The sequence below is a fragment of the Zea mays genome, chromosome 3 (genome assembly GCF_902167145.1).
Source record: "Zea mays cultivar B73 chromosome 3, Zm-B73-REFERENCE-NAM-5.0, whole genome shotgun sequence".
In the NCBI taxonomy this organism is placed as follows: domain Eukaryota; kingdom Viridiplantae; phylum Streptophyta; class Magnoliopsida; order Poales; family Poaceae; genus Zea; species Zea mays.
Window position 1 is genome coordinate 91022920 of NC_050098.1, and position 24690 is coordinate 91047609.

General features: G+C 44.3%; 1 protein-coding gene across 1 annotated transcript; it reads left to right on the top strand.

Annotated features, from left to right (window-relative positions):
- Window positions 1-8395: 8395 nt before the first annotated feature.
- Window positions 8396-11767, top strand: LOC100381796 (uncharacterized). Its single transcript, NM_001174593.1, has 5 exons — window positions 8396-8771; window positions 9594-9727; window positions 10228-10655; window positions 10773-10904; window positions 11014-11767. Exons 1-5 carry the CDS (start codon window positions 8425-8427, stop codon window positions 11497-11499), a joined length of 1527 nt encoding a protein of 508 aa, NP_001168064.1. The 5' UTR covers window positions 8396-8424; the 3' UTR covers window positions 11500-11767.
- Window positions 11768-24690: the final 12923 nt, after the last annotated feature.

The following is a 24690-nucleotide window of genomic DNA, read 5'->3' on the forward strand; positions in this document are numbered from 1 at the left end:
CGGCCCCACCAATTGAACTAGACCACGTTAGATCACCGGGAACACATCGGGTTGTCCTCGGTTGGCGCCATCACCGAGGATAGAGAGATTTTGAGCTAGAACTGTGCAATTGGTAGAGGGATTAGGATCGCCAGGGGTAGAATTCGGTATCGACCAAGTATTAAGCTTAGCCTTTGCGTATTCCGGCCGGTACAAGCTCGCCGGAGCAGCCGCTCCGCCGTCCGTGGTCGGGGACCTAATGTTGCGAAGAAAAGAAAAGGGAGGGGCCTCGGTGTAAATGTCAGAGACACATGTGAATAGTGCACAAGGATTCTTAATTAGTTATTCAAACATTCAGGGTCCTCTGTGTAAAGCTGACACCGCGGCGCGCGCGGGCGCGTTTCGCCTGGATGTGGGCCGAATCGGGCTAGATAGGGCCTGTTACTATTCATTCTTTCTCTTTTTCTTTTTCTACCAGACTTAGGGAATTTGTAGAAAATTTCTAGAAAAATGATAAAAATATGAGACCAATTTTACTAGACCCCTAAATTCCCCTAGTATTTAATAAAAATAGTTCCAAGATTTTCAGCCCCAACCATGAATTATTTAGTATTTAAAAGGGCTTAAACCTAGACTTTTGGAATTTTAGAAATTACTAAATAACTCCAAAAATCATAAAACTTTTTGGGTAACTTAATTTGATAAATAGAACCCTTGGGTGAAGTTGGACATGTTTTGGACCTTGTTTGATTCCCAAACCCAAAACCCTAGCTTTCTAGGTGATAATTGCCTTATGCTAATAGAGTACTGACTCAGAAAACCCTAGTTTCCCTGGTATACCGTGAAGGAAAGTTGTATTCAAGATACAACTTGATATGTCTCTATTATAATTGCATATTCATGGCATCACATGAGCATTCATGTATATGTATGGTTATGTATAGTAAACGAAGAAGAAGTAAGTGTTGAAGAAGAAGAGACTGCACCACCAACTGAAACCCCACCTGCCGGGTATTGTTTTTATTTTGATATATGTGGAACAGATCCTGACTCCCCTACAACACAAGGCAAGCCCCGGTGCATTTACCTTTCCTTGTGGTTTGAAACTCTTTATCACTTGAATGATGCACTAGGTAATAGGAGTTGGGTGTTAAGCCAATAGCTACATTTCCTTCCTTGGAACTGTTTATCCTTCCTTGATTACCTGTTTTATTAAAAGTTTTTATGATGCTTAGTCTTACTTTAGAAAACAAAAATGTTTTGTTTTTAACAAAAGATGATGCTTCAGATGGAATGGGTTGTTTTCAAAAATAAAACTTAATGGTGGATCCATCATGGCCATGATGGGTTCAACATCGGACAAGACGTACCTCTGCCGGGTACCAAACTTTGGGATTTTAAATGATAAAGTTGAGACCGGGCTGGTGACTTGCACGAGAAGAGAGTCTCGGTGTAGTGTCTCCGTCTAAGTCGATTAAGGACCGTGTCGATGTAGGCTTGATGATTGAGGACCTTTTAACTGGCCACATGCCTCGTCATGGGTAAGCTTTGCCTCGGGCAGACTAATACCAGAAAGGCCAACACGCAATGGGAGTGGAGAGATGGTGAGAGTAGCGTGTACCCTCCGTGGCAAGAGGCTGGACGGTGGTGTGTCTGTGCTCTCGGTTGGTGTGAACCCGGTCTGGTCTTAAGAACCCTGGTGGCGAGTTGACATATGCAAGGGTTAAGTGCTACATATTTCGTGTGGTTGGAGATCCCCAACTAGGTATTAATCGATTCGGATCGCTGTTACTTCTCGGACATGAAGACTCTATCACTGCCCTACATGTAGCAATCCAATGAAATGAAGGGTTGATAAAAGACGGCTAGTATAGGCCAAGTGCTTGAACTAGGGTAGAAAGAACTCTAGCTACATGTAATGACTTAACTTGAAAATAAAACCGGATTTTTAAGGATCCAATGATAGTAAGCATTTTTTCAAACGGAGTCTTTGATTCTTGATTAAGCCTTACCTTGACTCCCTCAAGCCAGCATATCCTTGGGAGTCTTTTCTTTTGTCGGGTAAGACTTGCGAAAGTACACTCCATACTCAGGGTTTTCGAACCCATGTTGTTGTAGGTGAGGAAACGGCAAACTTTTGTTGTTTCTGTTCTAAGGTGGTACCCAAAGAAGAGCCCCAGCAGTGAAGTCGTGGGAGGATGTTGGCCTCCCACTTTGAAAACAATAATCTTGTGTGCGGGAGGGTGTTTTGCCTCCCGGGTCTGTAATAATAATACTACTTATGCACTCTTAGTACCCTAGTACTGTAATAACAATATTCTCTCTCTATGAATCTAAATTAAGTTATTGTAATTTGCTTCTGCTTATTCTTTCCTCCGATGTGATGTAATATCTGCATGACGGGTGGAGCGCTCTTGGGCGAAATGATGAGGATACAGTTACCGAACTTGTCGAGTGATTAAGTGCATCTACAGGGTTGTCCAAGGTCCTTAGGACAAGGACAACTGTAGGTGGGCCTAATACCTTGGGAGGTTCCATCACATAGAAACCTTTGGACATATTCCTGCAAATATTCCTCGTGGTCCTATGTGCACTAGAATAGGGCTTGAGCAGTCACTAGCTTCGTCTGAAAGCCCTGAAAGCTAGTGACTAGCATATCCTTCAGCTTCTGCCACGATGTGATTGTTCCTAGCCAAAAAGAAGAATACCATGTTTGAGCGACACTCATGACTGCCATAACGAAGGATTTCGCCATGACAGTAGTGTTGCCACCATATGATGACATGGTTGCTTCGTAACTCATGAGGAACTACTTTGGGTCTGAATGCCCGTCATACTTGGTAAGCTGTGGTGGTTTGTACGAAGGTGGCCATGGGGTAGCCTACAATTCTATAGCTAGGGGAAGCATCATCAAAAGCAATGTTATCATGATGAAAATCGTCATACCATACGTCATCATATCTTGGGTTTCCTGACGAAGCTCTCTCTGTTGTGGCCTACGCCCTTCCTCGTTGCCTTGTGTGATGTGACACATCTCTTTGGCTGCTTCATCAATCTTCTTCTGGAGTTTAGTCAGCCGAAGCATTTTCTCCCTTCTTCTCTCCACTTGTTGATGGATAGCCTCTAGATCTCTAATTTCTTGATCCAACTCTTATTCCTGTTGTGTTGGTCTAATGGTCTTCCTTTTCTGGCTTCAGGCCTACCTCAGAATGAGCCCCTCTTGATTGGTGTCCAGTGGCGCAAGGGCAGCCCCTGGCACTACTGCCTTCTTCGACGGCATAGCGAAGGTAGTTGTTCGAGTTCTTGTTGTCGAAGGTGGTCGTTCGAGTTCACTGGAGGTGGGCGCCAATGTTGGTCACTTGTTCTCAATTACTTTGAATCAAGAGCAAGGCAACACATTTGTTATATGTTAGAGACCTTCATCCTTCGAAGCATTATTCCCTCTCGAGTTTAATGGACCTTAGACGAAGGTCATAAATAACAAGTCCACATTGCAAATATAAAAATATACTTGCAAGATATGATATCATGTCACATACTTATCTCATAATGAATGTACAAGCAGTGTCAAAGTTTGTATTTCATTGATACCTTCATAAGAGTCAACGCGCTATAGAAGTGGAAGTAGATAGACACAGATATGATTGGATAAGCTATTACGGTCTATAAAGGGACTTCTCTCTAGCTAGCTATATAAGGGTGAGGGGGTACCCCTACAAAACTCTCTCTGTCAACATTCCTCTCATCGCAATCACGTCCACCATTAGACTGATAGGAGATCTCATCCATCACCACCCGTAAATCATATGTAATCTGTGCACCACTAGCAAACTCAAATATTCAGCACCAAATAGGCCGTAGGGTGTTACACATTCAGGCGGCTCGAACCTGTATAGTTCCCTTATGTATCGATGTGCTCCTGCACATACCATCGAGTCGCGATCAACGACATCGTCCTCCCAAAAGCACTGTGTGGGTTACCCCATAGTGTGCGTTCGGGACATAAATACCGACAAATAGGAATAACCGAAGAAGGCCTACATGTTTTTTAAAAGCCTAAAATACAAAAATCGCATGTAGGGGGCATGTCAGCTACTATAATTCACTGCTCTACACCCACAACCAACGTGCGGGTAGTCGCATCCTACACATTGGAAATGCTGCTCCTATGGAACACAAACCCTTCCCCGCAAGATAATCCTGCCGAGTTGACAGCACGGTAAAAATGCGACCAGAGTGTCAGGCACGCAAACCTATTGGCTGCTACCCTGTCTGCATGTGGCACCAAGCGCCGAGCCCACACTGACAAGCCCACTAAGGACCGAGCTCATCACCGCACGGCCACACGCGCGCACCGCACTGATCTATTCAGCCAAGGGCTCTTTAACTAAGAATATAATCACAAACATAGGAGACACAAAGATATGGGAGGAACTGATATTCGTATTCATGTATTCAACCCTTAGGTTACAATATATGGTGGAGTCATCCTCTATTTATAGTGCAAGGTTAGGGTTTCGGTTGGATGGGCCACATGGGCCTTCAGGGCCCAAGACTGGTTTCTAAACACTCCCCCTTGGCCCTCTTGCTGCGAGATGCATGTCTCAAAACTCCACAAAACCTAGTGGGAAAAATTTGGAGAAAGAGTACATAGCTCATGCTTTGTTGTGTTGCACGATTGCCTCATTTAAAACCTTATGTGAGAAACTTCTATTGAAAACTCACCTAAGGGTAAAAGAATACAAATCACCTTTATCTTCCTTTAACCTTCAAGATTATGATTGGGTATTTGAACTTCATGATCAAGATTCGATTTATGATTATGCAAAAATCTCCCACTGAGAACCACACTTATAAGTCTTCTATAATTGCTTCAAGCCCATCTTTTCAATGATGGATGCAATGGTTAAACAGAGATCTACAAGGTCCTGCTATGACTTATTACGCAAGATTCTAAAGTAGTTCATCATATGCCTTCATGATCATATATTAATGGGATTTTGATCATATATGTATGGTATACTTCTTATGAAATTCAATAGCCTTGAAAATACAATAGCGCTTAGCAATTTCATAAATGTATTGGATAAAAGTAATAAATAATACCATAAAATTACCTTTAATCCATGATCCTTTTATGACATAATCTATGCTTATGTGTGTATCTTTGCGATTTTCATAATTTTCGAAACACTTCTTGTTATTTTGGATATATTGGATGTAATTGTTCTTACATTCGAGAAAATGCTCCATATACTTTTGAGAAAATAAAAATTGAGTCCATTACTTTATGTAGGACTTCCATAGTATCTAATGTGCTTTCTGCTAATATGCACAACATAAAGTGTGCTTCATATCATATACATTGGATGCAATGTGGAATCCTTCGTGTGATATCCTTTGTAGGTATTTTCATTATGTGCTTCAAGATTTACTTCTTATAAATTTAAAAGTATTCTGGGCCTTCATGCATTTTTCTTAAAACATTACTATGTATAAAAAATATACATCTATACAATGAGGAAAATTACTTCTTGTAATTTCTTGTTGCACCTTAAATACAAATTCATAATTATAATAACATGCTAAGTAAGTAGTACAATATATAAATGTATACATAGAGAATAACTCCGATCCCAATTTATTTATCTTGCATGAAAATATTTCGTATATTTTTCAGCATGGTTATTTTTGAACTTCTTCTATAGTTCAAGAGGTACTGCAGAACCTTCTCTTTTTTATGGTTCATTGTGCACTGTGCAATTTTCTGATAAAATTTATAAAGCATGTAAGGCATTCGAGGTCCATTTCAGCCCACAAGGGTGACCGATGGCGACATAAGGGTTTCCCCTAGTCAACCACCATCTTTACTTCTCGGTCCTCCCCTCTCTTTTTTTTCTTCATTCTCTCCCGCGCATTCCCTCTCCCTTTTCTTTATTTTTTCTCTCAGTCTTTCTTTTTCCTTGTTCGATGCACACATGGAGTGATTTATTCGATGGACAAGGAAGGTAGAGACGACTGCGTTCGCACGTCTGACAGTTTCCAAGCCGTAGCGATTGCTAGCACGCTAGCCTTCCCCGTTGTGTCGGCGGCGTTGGTGCGGACCTGCGGCTCTGGCTTCGCCTGTGTGGCAGCGACAAAAGCGCTCGCGAGCGGTGGCTCGGACAGGCGGGGCTGGATTATCTATGAGGCGACGTGGGCTTACGGCACACACGAGCGGCGGTGCACCAACTCACCATCAAAGGTGCGGCGGCGGCTGACGCGTCGGCTCTGGTCGGCGACGTATGTGAGTGACAGCCGCACACTGTGGCTTTGGCTGGCGGCGCGGGTTTCCTGCGAGGCGGCAGCACGATCCAACGGCTCAGGCTCACAACGTACTTGAGTGGTAGCACGCTAGTTTGCCAGCAAAGATGCAGCAGTGCGGCCTGCACATCGCCCGCCATGTGCAGCGGAGGCGACATCCGTGGCAGCAGCGCTATGCTCGAGCACCATATCGCCGAGGCGTCTAGTTGGTTGTTTGCCTGCTTGTGCGGTGCCGGAGTAGATAACTGGTACTACAAAACACAATATATAAAATACATGTATTCAATACCTTTTTCACTGTTTTTGCTCGATCTTCTTAGTAGAGCCTCGTGCTTATAACGTGTTAAGAACCTTTTGCTACCGTGTGTAGTCCAAAGACTTCTAACACATAAACAAATGAGACAAAGATATGGAAGAAACTGATATTCTTATTCATATATTCAGCTCTTAAGGTTACAATATATAGTGTGTAGTCTAAAGGCTCCTAACACATAATCATATGAGATAAAGATAGAAAAAAACTGATATTCTTATTTATATATTCAGCTCTTAAGGTTCTCTCGTTGTAGTGCAAAGCTAAGTTTTAACTAGATGAGCTACGTAGGCCTTCAGGCCCAAGACTGGTTTCTCAACGCATCCGACTGCTCAGCTCCCCACGACGGCGGACGCACACGGGACACGCCAGGACATGACATAACACGCGCTGGCTACAGTATACAGTCGCGCTCCCCTCTCTCTCACCTCGCACTACACGTGCAGCATTTACTTCATTGGCCGAATTTGCTCACACATCATTCACCGTGTGGGTTTCTGTACCGCCCCCAGGCCTCCACTGCCTCTTTGCTCGCAAGGCGCCGCCCGAGTGTTTTTTTCTACCGGCTCCTGCCTCTGTGCTGTGAGTTGCAGCGCGGCATGGGCGCCGGACATGACTCCTTCCTGGTTCTTTGACGTGCTCGCCGTTGCATGGTCGTGTACCGTCATCGGTCGCCCGTTCATCCAGGCCTCGGCGCCGTACGCCCCTCTCGTTTCGTGCAGAGAAGAGCAAGCGCACCGCTGCCGACACTACAGTGCGCATCCGTCCTAGCCGCCGGCCAAGGTCGAGCGAAGCAGCCGCCTTTCCCTTAGACTGTCTGCAGCGGCTCACGCTGCTGCTCCCCCTCCCCTCGCGTAGAGGCAACAGGTAGCCTCTAAACGCTGCAGCGCTGCCCCTACGGTGCTCTCCACGACGCAGCGCACACGCTCACCTCTTCTCTCTCCCGCTGGATGCAGCGCGCACTCGTCTACTCTTCCTTGTACTGTGCTGTGGGTCCGGTTCTAATTGTTAGTACAAGAAAAATTGATAGTGGATAAAAAGTAGTATATGAAATAATATTTTATGGTTGTAGTGAGATATAGGGGGAGAAAATAGAGGGAACCGCTGCGGTAGATGAAATAATAGAGGATGAAATGTTGATGATGTGACGCAAAAAAAGTGTTATAGGGGAGAAAATTTAAGGGTAACCGCTGCGGACAGTCTTATGCACGTCAACCGACCAACACCCGCCACTGTGGCCACGAAAGCATCATGCACAGCGGCAGTGCAGCGACTCTTCTCACGAGGCCCAGCGTTGAACGACGATGAGAGGGCAGTGGCGGTATGGTATGGTAAAAGTCATTGAACCACCGAATGTTGAAGACGACGATAGATTAGATATTTTCTCCACCTTCTCCAAAATCGACCTTCTCCAAAATCGATCTATTCTCCCTTCTCAGTTCCGAAGGTGATTTGAATTCCAAACTAGATCTAAAACTGGAAAATAAATAAATAAAATATTCTGTATAATGTTTTTTAACAAAGAACCAAAAAGTTATAATAGTATGTAGCAAATTTCGAAATTGACAGTGTAAACTGCCAATTGCATGTTTCTCAAAAATCCCACAATTCATTTCACTTATCAGTCGCGTCGCGTCGCGTCGCGTCTCTCTCTCTCTTCCCCGACACGGAAGTCACTGTCCTCCGCGGCCCCACCCCGCCCCACCGCCACACACAACACACCGCACACTCCCCTGCGCCACCTTTTCTTCCACAGCTTCCAACGCCAGCCCGAGCTCCCATTCCAAAACATCACTCCCTCGCGAACCCCAAGAACTGCAGCGACGGCAATGGCGATGGCGGCGGAGGGCGCGGCGAGCGAGCCAGAGCTGGTGTCGATCCCGGCGACGCCGCACGGTCTGTCGACGCCGGAGGGCGCGGCCACGCCGACCGGAGCGGGCGGGGGCGGCGGCGGCAGGAGCAAGGGCTCCGGGACCCCAGGGCGTCGCGTGGTGGAGGGCCTGCGCGGGTACCTGGAGGACGTGGGCCACCTCACGCGCCTCGACCCGCGCGACGCCTGGCTGCCCGTCACCGAGAGCCGCGGCGGCAACGCCCGCTACGCCGCTTTCCACTCCCTCAACGCCGGCCTCGGCTTCCAGGCACTTCTCCTCCCGCTCGCCTTCCCGGACCTCGGCTGGTAAGAAAGCAGTCCACTGCTCCTGCTCGCCTCCATTCTCCGTTGCTTATTTCAAGTTAGCGTTGCTGCTGCTGCCATGCTTTCTCTGCTTTTGTTAATGGCGCCTTCTTTCTGAGGAGTGACTGGGTGATGTTGGTTGCTGTGTTTCAAGCTTTATTTTCCACTTCTTATTCACTTGCCTTGACCACGCCTGCCCGTGGGCCGTGTCAATGCCATTCGACTTGGTCGTGGGCGCCGGCACAAACCATTTTGATTGCTGAATTTGGGTGAGATGGCCCAGTCCTCACTCCACATCTGTCCAAAATACCAAACATAGAGACCTATTAGTAAGATCCATCTGGGGACATGAGTTTTCTTAACTCCCTATGATTAAGTCTGTTAATTTCAAGAAGGAAGACCGCAAGTAAAAGATCTTGAGGAGCAAGTTTGCTAATGTCTTTTTCTCAAATTTATTGTCTGGTAAACGTTTGCTACATTCAGTTATAATTCAGGTTGGTACTATTGCAGGCTTCATTTCATATGTTCATGAACTACTTTGGTTTCGTATTTTTTTCCTTCTCTGATTTGAAGTTTGTTGAATTGTTGTAATCATAGCATGTGTAACTTAGAACAAATAAAATGCAACTAATTGGTAAATTGTACTTTCTTTATCGCAACTGAAAAAGGGGAAAAAATCTTGTTCTCATTTTTTACCATTTGTTGTGGCTTCCAGTTGGGACTGGGTTTCAACCTTCTCAGCCAATGAAGTCTTCAATGAATTATTGTGGCTGAAGTTTAGAACCGTTTCTGACATATCACTGTTTATGACTGTTTGGACTGCAGGAGCTGGGGGATAATTTCATTGACTATTGCTTATTTCTGGCAACTGTACACACTGTGGATCCTAGTGAAGCTTCATGAGGCTGTGCCAGGCAGGAGGTACAACAGATATGTTGAGCTTGCACAGGCAGCATTTGGTGAGACATTCTCTCAACTATTTTTGCCAGTTCATGACAATTACTACTGATTCCTGGATCCATGAATGCCACTGACATGTCTTCAGTATATGAATGGGTAATCACTGTATGTCGCCACTGCCCAACTATTCTATTGACAGTTCTTGCTGCTTCCAAATAAGAGGTGGAGCGTGACTGATGGGGGTAGTGCCAGGCTAATCTAGGAATGCTCTTTTGTTTTCTTCGCATTTGGATCATGATCCACAGCTGCTTCTCTGTCAGATAACATATCGCTTTCATGTCATGCATTACAGAACGGCAGAAATATGTTACCTTTTGCTACCACCTTCTTATCAAACTATCCCTTTATCTACATGGAATTATTATTGCCTTCTGGTTGCACCAAACTGAGACATGCAATGTGGCTTTTGTCTATTTCATCGATAGCTACACCTACAAGTCACATGACGGAAAAGGATTTCCACCAATTATATACTCACAAATATATATTGTTCATCCAGGAGAAAAAATGGGAATGTGGCTGGCTCTTTTCCCAACTATTTATCTCTCGGCAGGCACTGCAACTGCACTGATCCTTGTTGGAGGGGAGACCATGAAGCTGTTCTTCCAAATAGTGTGTGGCCCACTCTGCTCGCCGAATCCCATTACGACAGTCGAGTGGTACTTGGTGTTCACATCCTTGGCAGTTATTCTTTCCCAGCTTCCGAATCTCAATTCAATCGCTGGTCTTTCACTCATCGGTGGGGCGACTGCGATAATGTACTGTACCATGTCATGGGTTCTCTCTGTCAGCCAACCGCGGCCACCGACAGTATCTTATGACCCAGTGACATCCAATTCTTTCGGTTTATCCCTATTCTCAATCTTGAATGCCCTCGGGATAATAGCGTTTGCCTTCAGAGGGCACAATCTTGCTCTGGAAATACAGGTCAGTATAATTTATCTTTGATCAATCATTGGCTCGGAGCCTCTCTTTCTGTCATCAGTGACATCATTTGGTAACTTCATGTGTTCATGTGTGTGCTTTGTCATTGAGATTTTGCAGGCAACAATGCCATCGACTTTCAAACATCCAGCACATGTGCCAATGTGGCGTGGGGCCAAAGTAGCGTATCTCCTGATTGCAATGTGCCTCTTCCCCGTTGCAGTTGGAGGCTACTGGGCCTACGGAAACATGGCAAGTACTTCATGATGCTTGCTTAGCTCATCGGTCTGACCATGACTTAATTATGATGCACCTAACGATCCCTGGACCCTTGTGCTCATACTCTTGCCATACCCTGCAGGTGCCACCAGGAGGGATGCTGGCGGCACTCTACGCCTTCCACAGCCATGACATCTCGCAGGGCGTTCTCGCGACGACATGCCTCCTCGTCGTGCTCAACTGCCTCAGCAGCTTCCAAATTTACTCCATGCCGGTGTTTGACAGCTTTGAGGCCTACTACACCGGCCGCACCAACCGCCCGTGCTCGGCATGGGTACGGTCAGGGTTCAGGGTCTTCTACGGGTTCCTCTCGCTGTTCATCAGTGTGGCCCTGCCATTTCTCTCCAGCCTTGCCGGGCTGCTGGGCGGGCTCACCCTGCCTGTGACCTTCGCCTACCCGTGCTTTATGTGGATCTGCGTCAAGAAGCCCGAGAGGTTCAGCTTCAGCTGGTACCTCAACTGGGGCCTTGGTCTGCTCGGCACAGCGTTCAGTCTGGCGTTCTCGCTGGGTGGCGTCTGGAGCATAGTTAACAATGGGATGAAGCTCAAGTTCTTCAAGCCTAACTAGGTACATAGATTGCTCGCTTGCTCCAATCTGCATGCAAGTTATTAGAAGAAATTAGTCGTGGAACTGAATGTTACATATTACTACTACATAATTATGCTGTATGACGACTCCTACATTGGCTTGGTAAGAACAATGGCGTGTATGTAAGTTAATGTCTGAGAAATTCGAAATCTGAGGGGCTTTGCGTATAGAGATATTTCCATGTATTTTAGTATCAGCTGCTAAAATCTCGATTCCTGTATATGGTGGTGGTTGTCTGCTTCAGTGTACTTTGAACTTTAGAAAGTTGTCAGTAATTTGAGGACTTCATCAGCTTCACGTTCGAAACTTTGTACTGATACACTATGAATCCTTTCGTATCCCAACGTTTCATGGAAACAGTGTCCGGTGGAATAGGAATTGCCTCATTAGTGCCATCAAAATATATTAGTGCCATCCAAATATAGACATGCACGTGTACAGGTATGGTGGTATGCAAGCGGTTTTCAAGGAAAGTAATCACTCTAAGTATAGTAATCCAACACCGAGTGTGGTCAGCCACATAGAAGAACGTTCAGAGGTATGGTAGCATGCAAGCGGTTTTCAAGGAAAGTAATCACTCTAAGTATAGTAATCCAACACCCCCGGCAGTCTGAGCGTGGTCAGCCACATGGAAGAACGTTCAGACTGGACCTGAACTCGGTGAAGACCGACGAGGGCAATCCCTTGGTGGAAGATGTCATCATACTGAGAGAAAGTAGGAACATGCAATACTCGAACTACACTAGCGGCAACTTGTTCAGGAACGAAGTGTAAATCGATCTCAATATGCTTTGTATGCTGATGATTCACTGGGTTCGAGGAAAGATAGACTGCACTCACATTGTCACTGAAGCAAACGACGACGTCTAAGAGGGGAGGGTGAATTAAGACTTTTAGAAACTATCTCTAAACTAGGCCACAATTAAATCACTAGAACAAAACCTACGCAAATAAACAATCTAGAATGTACAAACTAGGTTTTGTCTAAGTGTTGCTATCTCTACCTCAAAGCCTAAGTTTCAATTCTAAATATTCTAACTAGAAAAGAGACATTGAAACTTAAGTACATAATGTAAATACGGAAGGTAAAAAGCTAGTAGAGAAAACAAACTCTCGTGAATGACGCCATTATTTTTACCGAGGTATCTGAAACCACACAAAGTTCCGACTAATCCTCGTTGGTGCCCCTATGCAAATGGTAGCCCACACGAGGGCCAAACACCTTGGTCGAGTAACTCCATAGAGAGCCGCGGGCCTTCTCCACGCGCAAGTGGTGCTCCGCTTCTGGCTCCTCCCGGATGCTCCCCACCGTCTCCACTATCGAGCTTCCGGCCGAAACGTCGTGAGCCTTGTTCCCTTCAGTACGTGGTGTCGGTCGTGACACAAACTCGATTGTCATAGTCTCGCAAGACTCTCGGCCCACTGGGTACAATTACAACGGCTCACACAAGAGCCGAGGGGTTTTGTGGGTTTTTTGAACTCACTCAACTAACTAGGCTTCACTTAGAGCAAGCGCATAAGCGGTCTGACTAACCTAAGCCCTTCACAAAGCACCTACGCTAATCATCGAGTGATTCTATTAAGCAGTTGGGTGTTTGAGCACTTGGAAATGTCTACAACATGTATTGGTATGTTGCTTGGGCTCCCACACCTGCAAATGACCGATTGGCTAAAGTATATATGGCCCCAACTCAAATATAGCCGTTGGAGAAAAGTTGTTGCTTTTTGCGGCACTGTCACACCCGGTTTTAGAAGGCAAACTGAATGCGAACCATGTACGTGTCAGGATTAGCAATTCATGTATACGTCAGTTACATAACCGGACATCATCACACAATGCTCAAATAATAACATAAAAGAGGTAATAGTTGATTACATCATGATGCCCGAGACATCCACATAGTCATTATCATAGATCAAAGTGCGAAAACGAAACATAGCTAAACACGGCCTTCACAGGCAGGCCACTGGGGGTTTGCCGCTAACCCACACTTAGAACTCATCATACTCTTGGAACTCGTGGGAATCCTCCACCATGACTTCATCTTCTCCTGAGAAGTGATTGCAATGTGGACAACCTGGGGTTTGGTGTGTAAAGCAAAGGTGAGTACACATCAATATACTCAGCAATTGTCCCGTTTGGATGTAGTGGACTAGCTTTATGTGGGGTTAAGATCAAGCAGTTGCTTTTAGTTGGTCAGGTAATTATTACTAGTAGAGAGCCAGGTTTTAGCATTAAACCCATGTTATTAGCCCAAAGTACTCCTTCCAAACGGAAAGAATACCATAAACCAGAACCATAATCATAACCATCAAAATCATAATTAACCTGATCATCATCTGTAACCATAGTATGTTTAATGAGTGTGTCTCTAATCAATGGAGCTCCAAAGGCCGCTCATAACTGTGAGCACGACTGATATATCAGTTTCATAACACTCTACAGTGGTTGCACACTTTACCCACGAGCCGTGATTCCTTTTTGCCTCGGGCCGATCAAATCCTTAAACACTACTATGGTGAATAGGCAAGGTTTCACTATGTAGCATTTACAAAGATTCCCTGAGGATGTAGTCGAACGTTAGGTTTCATAAATGTACCTCACTCCCCCCCAAGGGGCAAACCACCCTCGACAGAGCGAGCCGCATACACTGAGCCCCATTGACGGCACGACGGCAAAGCAAACTACACCTAAGTTCCTCTAATTAATTAGCTAAGGGCGTCTCATACCACCCTCATGGTTGTACTGTTTTCCCGGGTGGTCATCCAACGAACCAGTCCTTACGGAGAAGCACTCGAGAAACCGCTCGAGACCCCATAAATGTCATAATGCCATCATCATAATCAAAAGTAAACCTCGTATCATAAATAATCTCATCATGTTCATTGATTAAAGTAGAGCGCTAGCATAGAGCTAAACCAAAAATGATCCAATCCAAATATGTGAACACCTATTTTCATGTGCGCCTGCAGAGTTCTCTTGAAGCGTCACCGTCAACATGTCACTGTCGTGGGCCCATCTACTCACCACCATGATGTGGGCTCCTCGGCTTCGACGACTGCACGTGAGGTTGTCTCCGTGCCCGTGCATGTGGAGCCGGTAGCGCCAGTCATCATCCTCGATGATGAAGATAGGGAGATCGATTGGACGACACTGATGGATGACGACGAGTAGAAATTACGGTATATGTTCTAATCTTAGTATGATGGATGATGTACTATCTAAGAACTTAGTATGATGGACTGCGTATTATGTAAGAACTTAGTATGATTTTATATATATTGTGTTCTAATTTTCTGTTCCAATCTTTGTGTTCAATTTTTTTGAATCTTTGTTGCAATCTTGTGTATATATATAGCTCAATGAGTTCTCTAAACAAGGACCAAGGGTTAATGCCCGACCACACGAACAAGGGTGTTTCTCAAGAACATTCAAGTGATCAAGGATATGAAATGCCTACCAACCCTTGTCCTAGCATAGATAGTGCCACTCGGCATGATATGCAATGCGACCCTAATTATGACCCATAAGAGTGTGAGGTAAAGTACACATCTTTAGTTTTGTGTGTGTACCTAATTAGTTGATTTCACAATGTCTATTACACATGCATGTTTTGCATTTTATTACATGAATAGGAGGTCTTGTCTCAATATCGTGTTGATACTTGATGAAGCTGTGGCACAATACCAAGACGCACCGGGACTGAACCAATACGAAGACGCATCAATACCGACCGATACAACCACTGAGAGGTCAAGGAAAAGGAAGCAGAGCGATCGAAAAAGAGGTGACATGGGACTGAACAAGTTTCCTAACAAAACATATAAAATCTCATATGTGAGCCCGAAAGGTCAGCCCGTAGCTCTAGAAAAGGCAATCCCTAAGTTCCGGAATCCACTTGGATTCTTAGTTAGGGATAATCTTGATATCACAATCTAACATTGGAAAGATGTGTCAGTTCATGTCAAGAATCAAATATGGAATAAGCTACTAGCGAGGTTTGTTCTACCTCGGGGTTCAGAAGAACTCGTGAAGGAATACACTATGAAGCAGCTTGCAATCAATTTCCAAAACTGGAGGTCTGAGATGAATACAAAATTTGGGCCTGGACCCGACAAAAAATATAAAATCTCAGAAGGTCAGTGGGCAATATTTCTAGAGCATAGGAGCAACCCTGAATTCATATATCTAAGTGAGGCAAATTCAGAACTATCTAAGAAGAACAAGTACCACCACCACTTAGGCACAGGTGGTTACAAGTGTCAAGTTTATAAATGGAGACAAGAAGACGCCGAGAAGAAGGCCGCAGGGTTGCTAACGCTTTTCGAGCAACTTGGTGAAAGGACGACTAATTGGATCTGTGCTAGAAAACCCAGGAAAACTGAGGCAGGTATATCTTTTGATCATCCAAATGTCGAAGAAGCTGCGAAAAACATATATGCAATGACAGCTAAGCAGAGCCAAGGATCATTTAAGCCACAAAGGGAGAGAGACATCCTAACGGCTGGTCTCGATAACCCTGAGCATCCTGGTCGTGTACGAGGAATCTCGTCTAAGGAAGGATGGAAAGAAGGATTCAGACCACAGTGGGAAGATTTGTACATGAAACATGATCGATACAAAGAAGAGTTGTCGGATTATTTTAAGCAGGAGGCAAAGAAAGAGTTCAAAGACTTGATGTCTCAAATGCTATCAAATCCTCCATCGTCTCCACAACCATCAAGGGATTCACGACAATCAAAGAAATATAAATTCCCTGTACCAAAATTGGTGTCCACATTCAAGAAAAAGAAGAGTAAAGCTACTATTGCTGGCACAGCTCGATTTTTGAAAGGGATTGCACGGGACCTCACATCACATACTGTTGATTTGGCCGAGCACGAGGAGTATGCAGAAAAGGCTGAGGCAATGACCACAACGATAAAGATCCCAACTAAGGCAGATTATAAAAATGTGCCTAAACAATATGTGCCGGTCAGACCTCTACTAACTCTTGAGAAATTGAGGAAGGTCCTTGCTGGTATTAAAAGGTTGCATGACTGGTACAGCATGCATCATCAGTTGGCATTGACGCCATTAGTGTGCATATACCAGACCATGCTTTTATTGGTTCGGACCAAAAGGCCTTTCTTGCATTCGAGGATATGTGGTTCATATTTCCACATATATGTGTTATTATTACTAGTGAGCCGTATAATTTTTCAATATCTGACACATGCACGTGTGACTTGTAGAATGCAACATGATCAACAGGAGATCCTTTACGGTACCAAGCCCGGTGCTAGTGCTGGTAAAAAGATTGGGTATCTGAACCCAATACTGATATCTGAGGAAAATCACACTTTCAGAATCGGCAAAGACAATGAAGAGTTAAAGGGAAAGACAAACGAAGAAGTTGAGGAGCGTATAAATACTATGAAGAAGGATTTTGAAGCAAGATACGCCACCTACATAGGAAATGCAATGCTTAAATTTCAAGACAGGGAAGGCATAATGGCCCCGTACAACTTTAAGTAAGTGTGATTTTGCATAAAAAAATTAATAATTTCAATACACATTGAAAGTCGCCTAGAGGGGGGGGGGTGAATAGGGCGAAACTGAAATTCTAAAAAATAATCACAACTACAAGCCGGGTTAGCGTTAGAAATATAATTGAGTCCGCGAGAGAGGGTGCAAAAACAAATCGCAAGCGAATAAAGAGTGAGACACGTGGATTTGTTTTACCGAGGTTCGGTTCTCGCAAACCTACTCCCCGTTGAGGTGGTCACAAAGACCGGGTCTCTTTCAACCCTTTCCCTCTCTCAAACGGTCCCTCGGACCAAGTGAGCTTTTCTTCTCAATCACTTGGAACACAAAGTTCCCACAAGGACCACCACAAGATTGGTGTCTCTTGCCTCAATTACAAGTGAGTTTGATCGCAATGAAGAATCAAAGAAAGAAGAAAGCAATCCAAGCGCAAGAGCTCGAAAGAACACAAGCAAATCTCTCTCACTAATCACTAGGGCGTTGTGTGGAGTTTGGAGAGGATTTGATCACTTGGGTGTGTCTAGAATTGAATGCTAGAGCTCTTGTAAGTAGTTGAAGTGGGAAAACTTGAATGACTTGAATGTGGGGTGGTTGGGGGTATTTATAGCCCCAACCACCAAACTAGCCGTTTGGTGGAGGCTGACTGTCGTATGGTGCACCGGACAGTCCGGTGCACACTGGACATGTCCGGTGCGCCAGCCACGTCACCAGGCCGTTGGGATTCGACCGTTGGAGCTTCTGACTTCTGGGCCCGCCTGGCTGTCTGGTGTACACCGAACAAGTACTGTAGATTGTCCGGTGCACCGTTCCGCGCGTGCCTGACTTCTGCGCGCTTCTGGCGCGCATTAAATGCGCCTGCAGGTGACCGTTGGCGCGAAGTAGCCGTTGCTACGCTGGCTCACCGGACAGTCCGGTGAATTATAGCGGAGCAATTTCCCGAGGCTGGCGAGTTCCAGAGCCGCTCATCCCTGGGGCACCAGACACTGTCCGGTGTACACCGGACGGTCCGGTGAATTATAGCGGAGCGCCTCTGGATTTTCCCGAAGGTGAGGAGTTCAGCGTGAAGTCCCCTGGTGCACCGAACACTGTCCGGTGGTGCACCGGACAGTCCGGTGCGCCAGACCAGGGAGCACTTCAGTTATCCCTTTGCTCTTTTGTTGAACCCCAAAACTTGGTCTTTTTATTGGCTGAGTGTGAACCTTTGGCACCTGTATAGCTTATACACTAGAGCAAACTAGTTAGTCCAATTATTTGTGTTGTGCAATTCAACCACCAAAATCATTTAGGAAATAGGTGTAAGCCTAATTCCCTTTCAATCTCCCCCTTTTTGGTGATTGATGCCAACACAAACCAAAGCAAGTATAGAAGTACATAATTGAACTAGCTTGCATAATGTAAGTGCAAAGGTTGCTTGGAATTGAGCCAATATAAATACTTATAAGATATGCATGGATTGTTTCTTCATTTTTAACATTTTGGACCACGCTTGCTCCACATGTTTTGTTTTTGCAAATGTTTTGGAAATTCTTTTCAAAGTCTTTTGCAAATAGTCAAAGGTAAATGAATAAGAATTTTGAGAAGCATTTATTAGATTTGAAATTTTCTCCCCCTGTTTCAAATGCTTTTCCTTTGACTAAACAAAACTCCCCCTAAAAGAAATCTTCCTCTTAGTGTTCAAGAGGATTTTGATATATAAATTTTGAGAAGCTACTTTCTCCCCCTTTTGAACACAATAAGATGCCAATTTTAAATTTATCAATTGAGAATCATACCAATTGAAAACTCTACCAATTGAAAAACTAAAAAACTCTTTTTAAAATTAGGTGGTGGTGCGGTCCTTTTGCTTTGGGGCTAATACTTTCTCCCCCTTTGGCATGAATCGCCAAAAACGGAGTCATTAGAGCCCTTGGAATTACTCTCTCCCCCTTTGGTCATAAATAAATGAGTGAAGATTATACCAAAGTAGAAGAGTGATCTCTCCCCCAAAGATGGAGAGTTGCTCGGAGAGACGGCGAAGGATGAGTTACGGAGTGGAAGCCTTTGTCTTCGCCGAAGACTCCAATTCCCTTTCAATATACCTATGACTTGGTTTGAAATAGACTTGAAAACACATTAGTCATAGCATATGAAAGGTACATGATCAAAGATATATAAATGAGCTATGTGTGCAAATCAACAAAAGAAGTTCCTAGAATCAAGAATATTTAGCTCATGCCTAAGTTTGTTAAAAGTTTGTTCATCAAGTGGCTTGGTAAAGATATCGGCTAATTGATCTTTAGTATTAATGTAAGAAATCTCGATATCTCCCTTTTGTTGGTGATCCCTTAAAAAGTGATACCGAATGGCTATGTGTTTAGTGCGGCTATGCTCAACGGGATTATCCGCCATGCGGATTGCACTCTCATTATCACATAGAAGAGGAACTTTGGTTAATTTGTAACCATAGTCCCTAAGGGTTTGCCTCATCCAAAGTAGTTGCGCGCAACAATGTCCTGCGGCAATGTACTCGGTCTCGGCGGTAGAAAGAGCTACGGAATTTTGCTTCTTTGAAGCCCAAGACACCAAGGATCTTCCCAAGAACTGGCAAGTCCCCGATGTGCACTTTCTATTGATTTTACACCCCGCCCAATCGGTATCCGAATAACCAATCAAATCAAAAGTGGACCCCCTAGGATACCAAAGCCCAAACTTAGGAGTATAAACTAAATATCTCAAGATTCGTTTTACGGCCGTAAGGTGAGCTTCCTTAGGGTCGGCTTGGAATCTTGCACACATGCATACGGAAAGCATAATGTCCGGTCGAGATGCACATAAATATAGCAAAGAACCTATCATCGACCGGTATACCTTTTGATCGACGGATTTACCTCCCTCGTCGAGGTCGAGATGCCCATTGGTTCCCATGGGTGTCTTGATGGGTTTGGCATCCTTCATTCCAAACTTGCTTAAAATATCTTGAGTATACTTCAGAAGGTGCCCTCTTGGAGTTGCTTTACTTGAAATCCTAAGAAATACTTCAACTCCCCCATCATAGACATCTCAAATTTTTGTGTCATGATCCTACTAAATTCTTCACATGTAGACTCGTTAGTAGACCCAAATATAATATCATCAACATAAATTTGGCATACAAATAAGTCATTTTCAAGAGTTTTAGTGAATAAAGTAGGATCGGCCTTTCCGACTTTGAATCCATTAGTGATAAGGAAATCCCTAAGGCATTCATACCATGCTCGTGGGGCTTGCTTAAGCCCATAAAGTGCCTTAGAGAGTTTATACACATGGTTAGGGTACTCACTATCTTCAAAGCCGGGAGGTTGCTCAACATAGACCTCTTCCTTGATTGGTCCATTGAGGAAGGCACTTTTCACGTCCATTTGATAAAGCTTAAAGCCATGGTAAGTAGCATAGGCCAATAATATACGAATTGACTCAAGCCTAGCTACGGGTGCATAGGTTTCACCGAAATCCAAACCTTCGACTTGGGAGTATCCTTTGGCCACAAGTCGAGCTTTGTTCCTTGTCACCACACCATGCTCGTCTTGCTTGTTGCAGAAGATCCATTTGGTTCCTACAACATTTTGATTAGGACGTGGAACTAAATGCCATACCTCATTCCTAGTGAAGTTGTTGAGCTCCTCTTGCATCGCCACCACCCAATCCGAATCTTGTAGTGCTTCCTCTATCCTGTGTGGCTCAATAGAGGAAACAAAAGAGTAATGCTCACAAAAATGTGCAACACGAGATCTAGTGGTTACCCCCTTATGAATGTCGCCGAGGATGGTGTCGACGGGGTGATCTCGTTGGATTGCTTGGTGGACTCTTGGGTGTGGCGGCCTTTGTTCTTCATCCTCCTTATCTTGATCATTTGCATCTCCCCCTTGATCATTGCCGTCATCTTGAGGTGGCTCATTTGCTTGATCTTCTCCTTCATCAACTTGAGCCTCATCCTCATTTTGAGTTGGTGGAGATGCTTGCGTGGAGGAGGATGGTTGATCTTGTGCATTTGGAGGCTCTTTGGATTCCTTAGGACACACATCCCCTATGGACATGTTCCTTAGCGCGATGCACGGAGCCTCTTCAATACCTATCTCATCAAGATCAACTTGCTCTACTTGAGAGCCGTTAGTCTCATCAAACACAACGTCACAAGAAACTTCAACTTGTCCAGTGGACTTGTTAAAGACTCTATATGCCCTTGTGTTTGAATCATATCCTAGTAAAAAGCCTTCTACGGTATTAGGAGCAAATTTAGATTTTCTACCTCTTTTAACAAGAATAAAGCATTTGCTACCAAAGACTCTAAAATATGAAATATTGGGCTTTTTACCGGTTAGGAGTTCATAAGATGTCTTCGTGAGGATTCGGTGTAGATATAACCGGTTGATGGCGTAGCAAGCGGTGTTGACCGCCTCGGCCCAAAACCGATCCGAAGTCTTATACTCATCAAGCATGGTTCTTGCCATGTCCAATAGAGTTCTATTCTTCCTCTCCACTACACCATTTTGTTGTAGGGTGTAGGGAGAAGAGAACTCATGCTTGATGCCCTCCTCCTCAAGGAAGCCTTCAATTTGTGAGTTCTTGAACTCCGTCCCATTGTCGCTTTTAATTTTCTTGATCCTCAATCCGAACTCATTTTGAGCCCGTCTCAAGAATCCCTTTAAGGTCTCTTGGGTATGAGATTTTTCCTGCAAAAAGAATACCCAAGTGAAGCGAGAATAGTCATCCACAATAACTAGACAGTACTTACTCCCGCCGATGCTTATGTAAGTGATCGGGCCGAATAGATCCATGTGTAGGAGCTCCAATGGCCTGTCGGCCGTCATGATGTTCTTGTGTGGATGATGAGCACCAACTTGCTTCCCTGCTTGGCATGCGCTACAAATCCTGTCTTTCTCAAAATGAACATTTGTTAATCCTAAAATGTGCTCTCCCTTTAGAAGTTTGTGAAGATTCTTCATCCCAACATGGGCTAGTCTGCGGTGCCATAGCCAACCCATGTTAGTCTTAGCAATTAAGCAAGTGTCGAGTTCAGCTCTATCAAAATTCACTAAGTATAGCTGACCCTCTAACACTCCCTTAAATGCTATTGAATCATCACTTCTTCTAAAGACAGTGACACCTACATCAGTGAATAAACAGTTGTAGCCCATTTTGCATAATTGAGATACAGAAAGCAAATTGTAATCTAAAGAATCTACAAGAAAAACATTGGAAATAGAATGGTCAGGGGATATAGCAATTTTACCCAATCCTTTGACCAAACCTTGATTTCCATCCCCGAATGTGATAGCTCGTTGGGGATCTTGGTTTTTCTCGTAGGAGGAGAACATCTTCTTCTCCCCTGTCATGTGGTTTGTGCACCCGCTGTCGATTACCCAGCTTGAGCCCCCGGATGCATAAACCTACAAAACAAGTTTAGTTCTTGACTTTAGGTACCCAAATGGTTTTGGGTCCTTTGGCATTAGAAACAAGAACTTTGGGTACCCAAACACAAGTCTTTGACCCCTTGTGCATGCCCCCAACATATTTGGCAACTACCTTGCCGGATTTGTTAGTCAACACATATGATGCATCAAAAGTTTTGAATGAAAAGCTATGTTCATTTGATGCACTAGGAGTTTTCTTTTTAGGCAACTTAGCACGGGTTGGTTGCCTAGAGCTAGATGTCTCACCCTTATACATGAAAGCATGATTAGGGCCAGAATGAGACTTCCTAGAATGAATTCTCCTAATTTTGTCCTCGGGATAATCGGCAGGGTATAAAATGTAACCCTCGTTATCCTGAGGCATGGGAGCCTTGCCCTTAACAAAGTTGGACAATTTCTTAGGAGGGGCACTAAGTTTGACATTGCCTCCCTGTTGGAAGCCAATGCCATCCTTGATGCCAGGGCGTCTCCCATTATAGAGCATACTTCTAGCAAATTTAAATTTTTCGTTTTCTAAGTTATGCTCGGCAATTTTAGCATCTAATTTTGCTATATGATCATTTTGTTGTTTAATTAAAGCCATGTGATCATGTATAGCATCAATGTTAACATCTCTACATCTAGTACAAATAGTAGTATGCTCAACGGTAGATGTAGAGGATTTGCAAGAATTAAGTTCAACAATCTTAGAATGCAATATATTATTTTTGTCTCTAAGATCGGAAATAGTAGCATTGCAAATATCAAAATCTTTAGCCTTAGCAAGCAATTTTTCATTTTTATTTCTAAGGCTAGCAAGAGAAATGTTTAGTTCTTCAATCCTAGCAAGCAAATCATCATTATCATTTCTAAGATTGGGAATTGAAACATTACAAGCAATAGAATCAACCTTAGCTAACAAATAAGAATTCTCATTTCTAAGGTTGTCTATAGTCTCATGGCAAGTGCTTAGCTCACTAGATAATTTTTCACATTTTTCAACTTCTAGAGCATAAGCATTTTTAACCTTAACATGCTTTTTGTTTTCCTTGATTAGGAAGTCTTCTTGGGTGTCCAAGAGGTCATCCTTCTCATGGATGGCACTAATTAATTCATTTAACTTTTCTTTTTGTTGCATGTTTAGGTTGGCAAAAAGAGTGCGTAAGTTATCTTCCTCATCACTAGCATTTTCATCACTAGAAGACTCATATCTAGTGGAGGATTTAGATTTAACCTTCTTCTTTTTGCCGTCCTTTGCCATGAGGCACTTGTGGCCGACGTTGGGGAAGAGAAGGCCCTTGGTGACGGCGATGTTGGCGGCGTCCTCGTCGTCGGAGGAGTCGCTAGAGCTTTCGTCGGAGTCCCACTCACGACAAACATGGGCATCGCCGCCCTTCTTCTTGTAGTACCTTTTCTTCTCCTTTCTTCTCCCCTTCTTGTTGTCACCCCTGTCACTGTCACTAGAAATAGGAAATTTAGCTATAAAGTGACCGGGCTTACCACACTTGTAGCAAACCTTCTTGGAGCGGGGCTTGTAGTCCTTCCCCCTCCTTTGTTTGAGGATTTGGCGAAAGCTCTTGATGACGAGCGCCATTTCCTCATTGTCGAGCTTGGAGGCGTCGATTGGTTGTCTACTCGATGTAGACTCCTCCTTCTTCTCCTCCGTCGCCTTGAATGCAACCGGTTGAGCTTCGGACGTGGAGGGACCGTCAAGCTCGTTGATCTTCCGTGAGCCCTTGATCATAAATTCAAAGCTCACAAAATTCCCGATTACTTCCTCGGGAGTCATTAGTGTATATCTTGGATTACCACGAATTAATTGTACTTGAGTAGAGTTAAGGAAAATAAGAGATCTTAGAATAACCTTAACCACCTTGTGGTCATCCCACTTTTTGCTTCCGAGGTTGCGCACTTGGTTTACCAAGGTTTTGAGCCGGTTGTACATATCTTGTGGCTCCTCTCCTTGGCGAAGACGGAAGCGACCGAGCTCCCCCTCGATCGTTTCCCGCTTGGTAATCTTGGTGAGTTCATCACCCTCATGCGCCGTCTTGAGCACGTCCCAAACTTCCTTGGCGCTTTTTAGTCCTTGCACCTTGTTGTACTCCTCCCTACTTAGAGAGGCGAGGAGTATTGTTGTGGCTTGGGAGTTGAAGTGCTCGATTTGGGCCACCTCGTCCTCATCATAATCCTCATCCCCTATGGATGGTACCTGTGCTCCAAACTCAACAACATTCC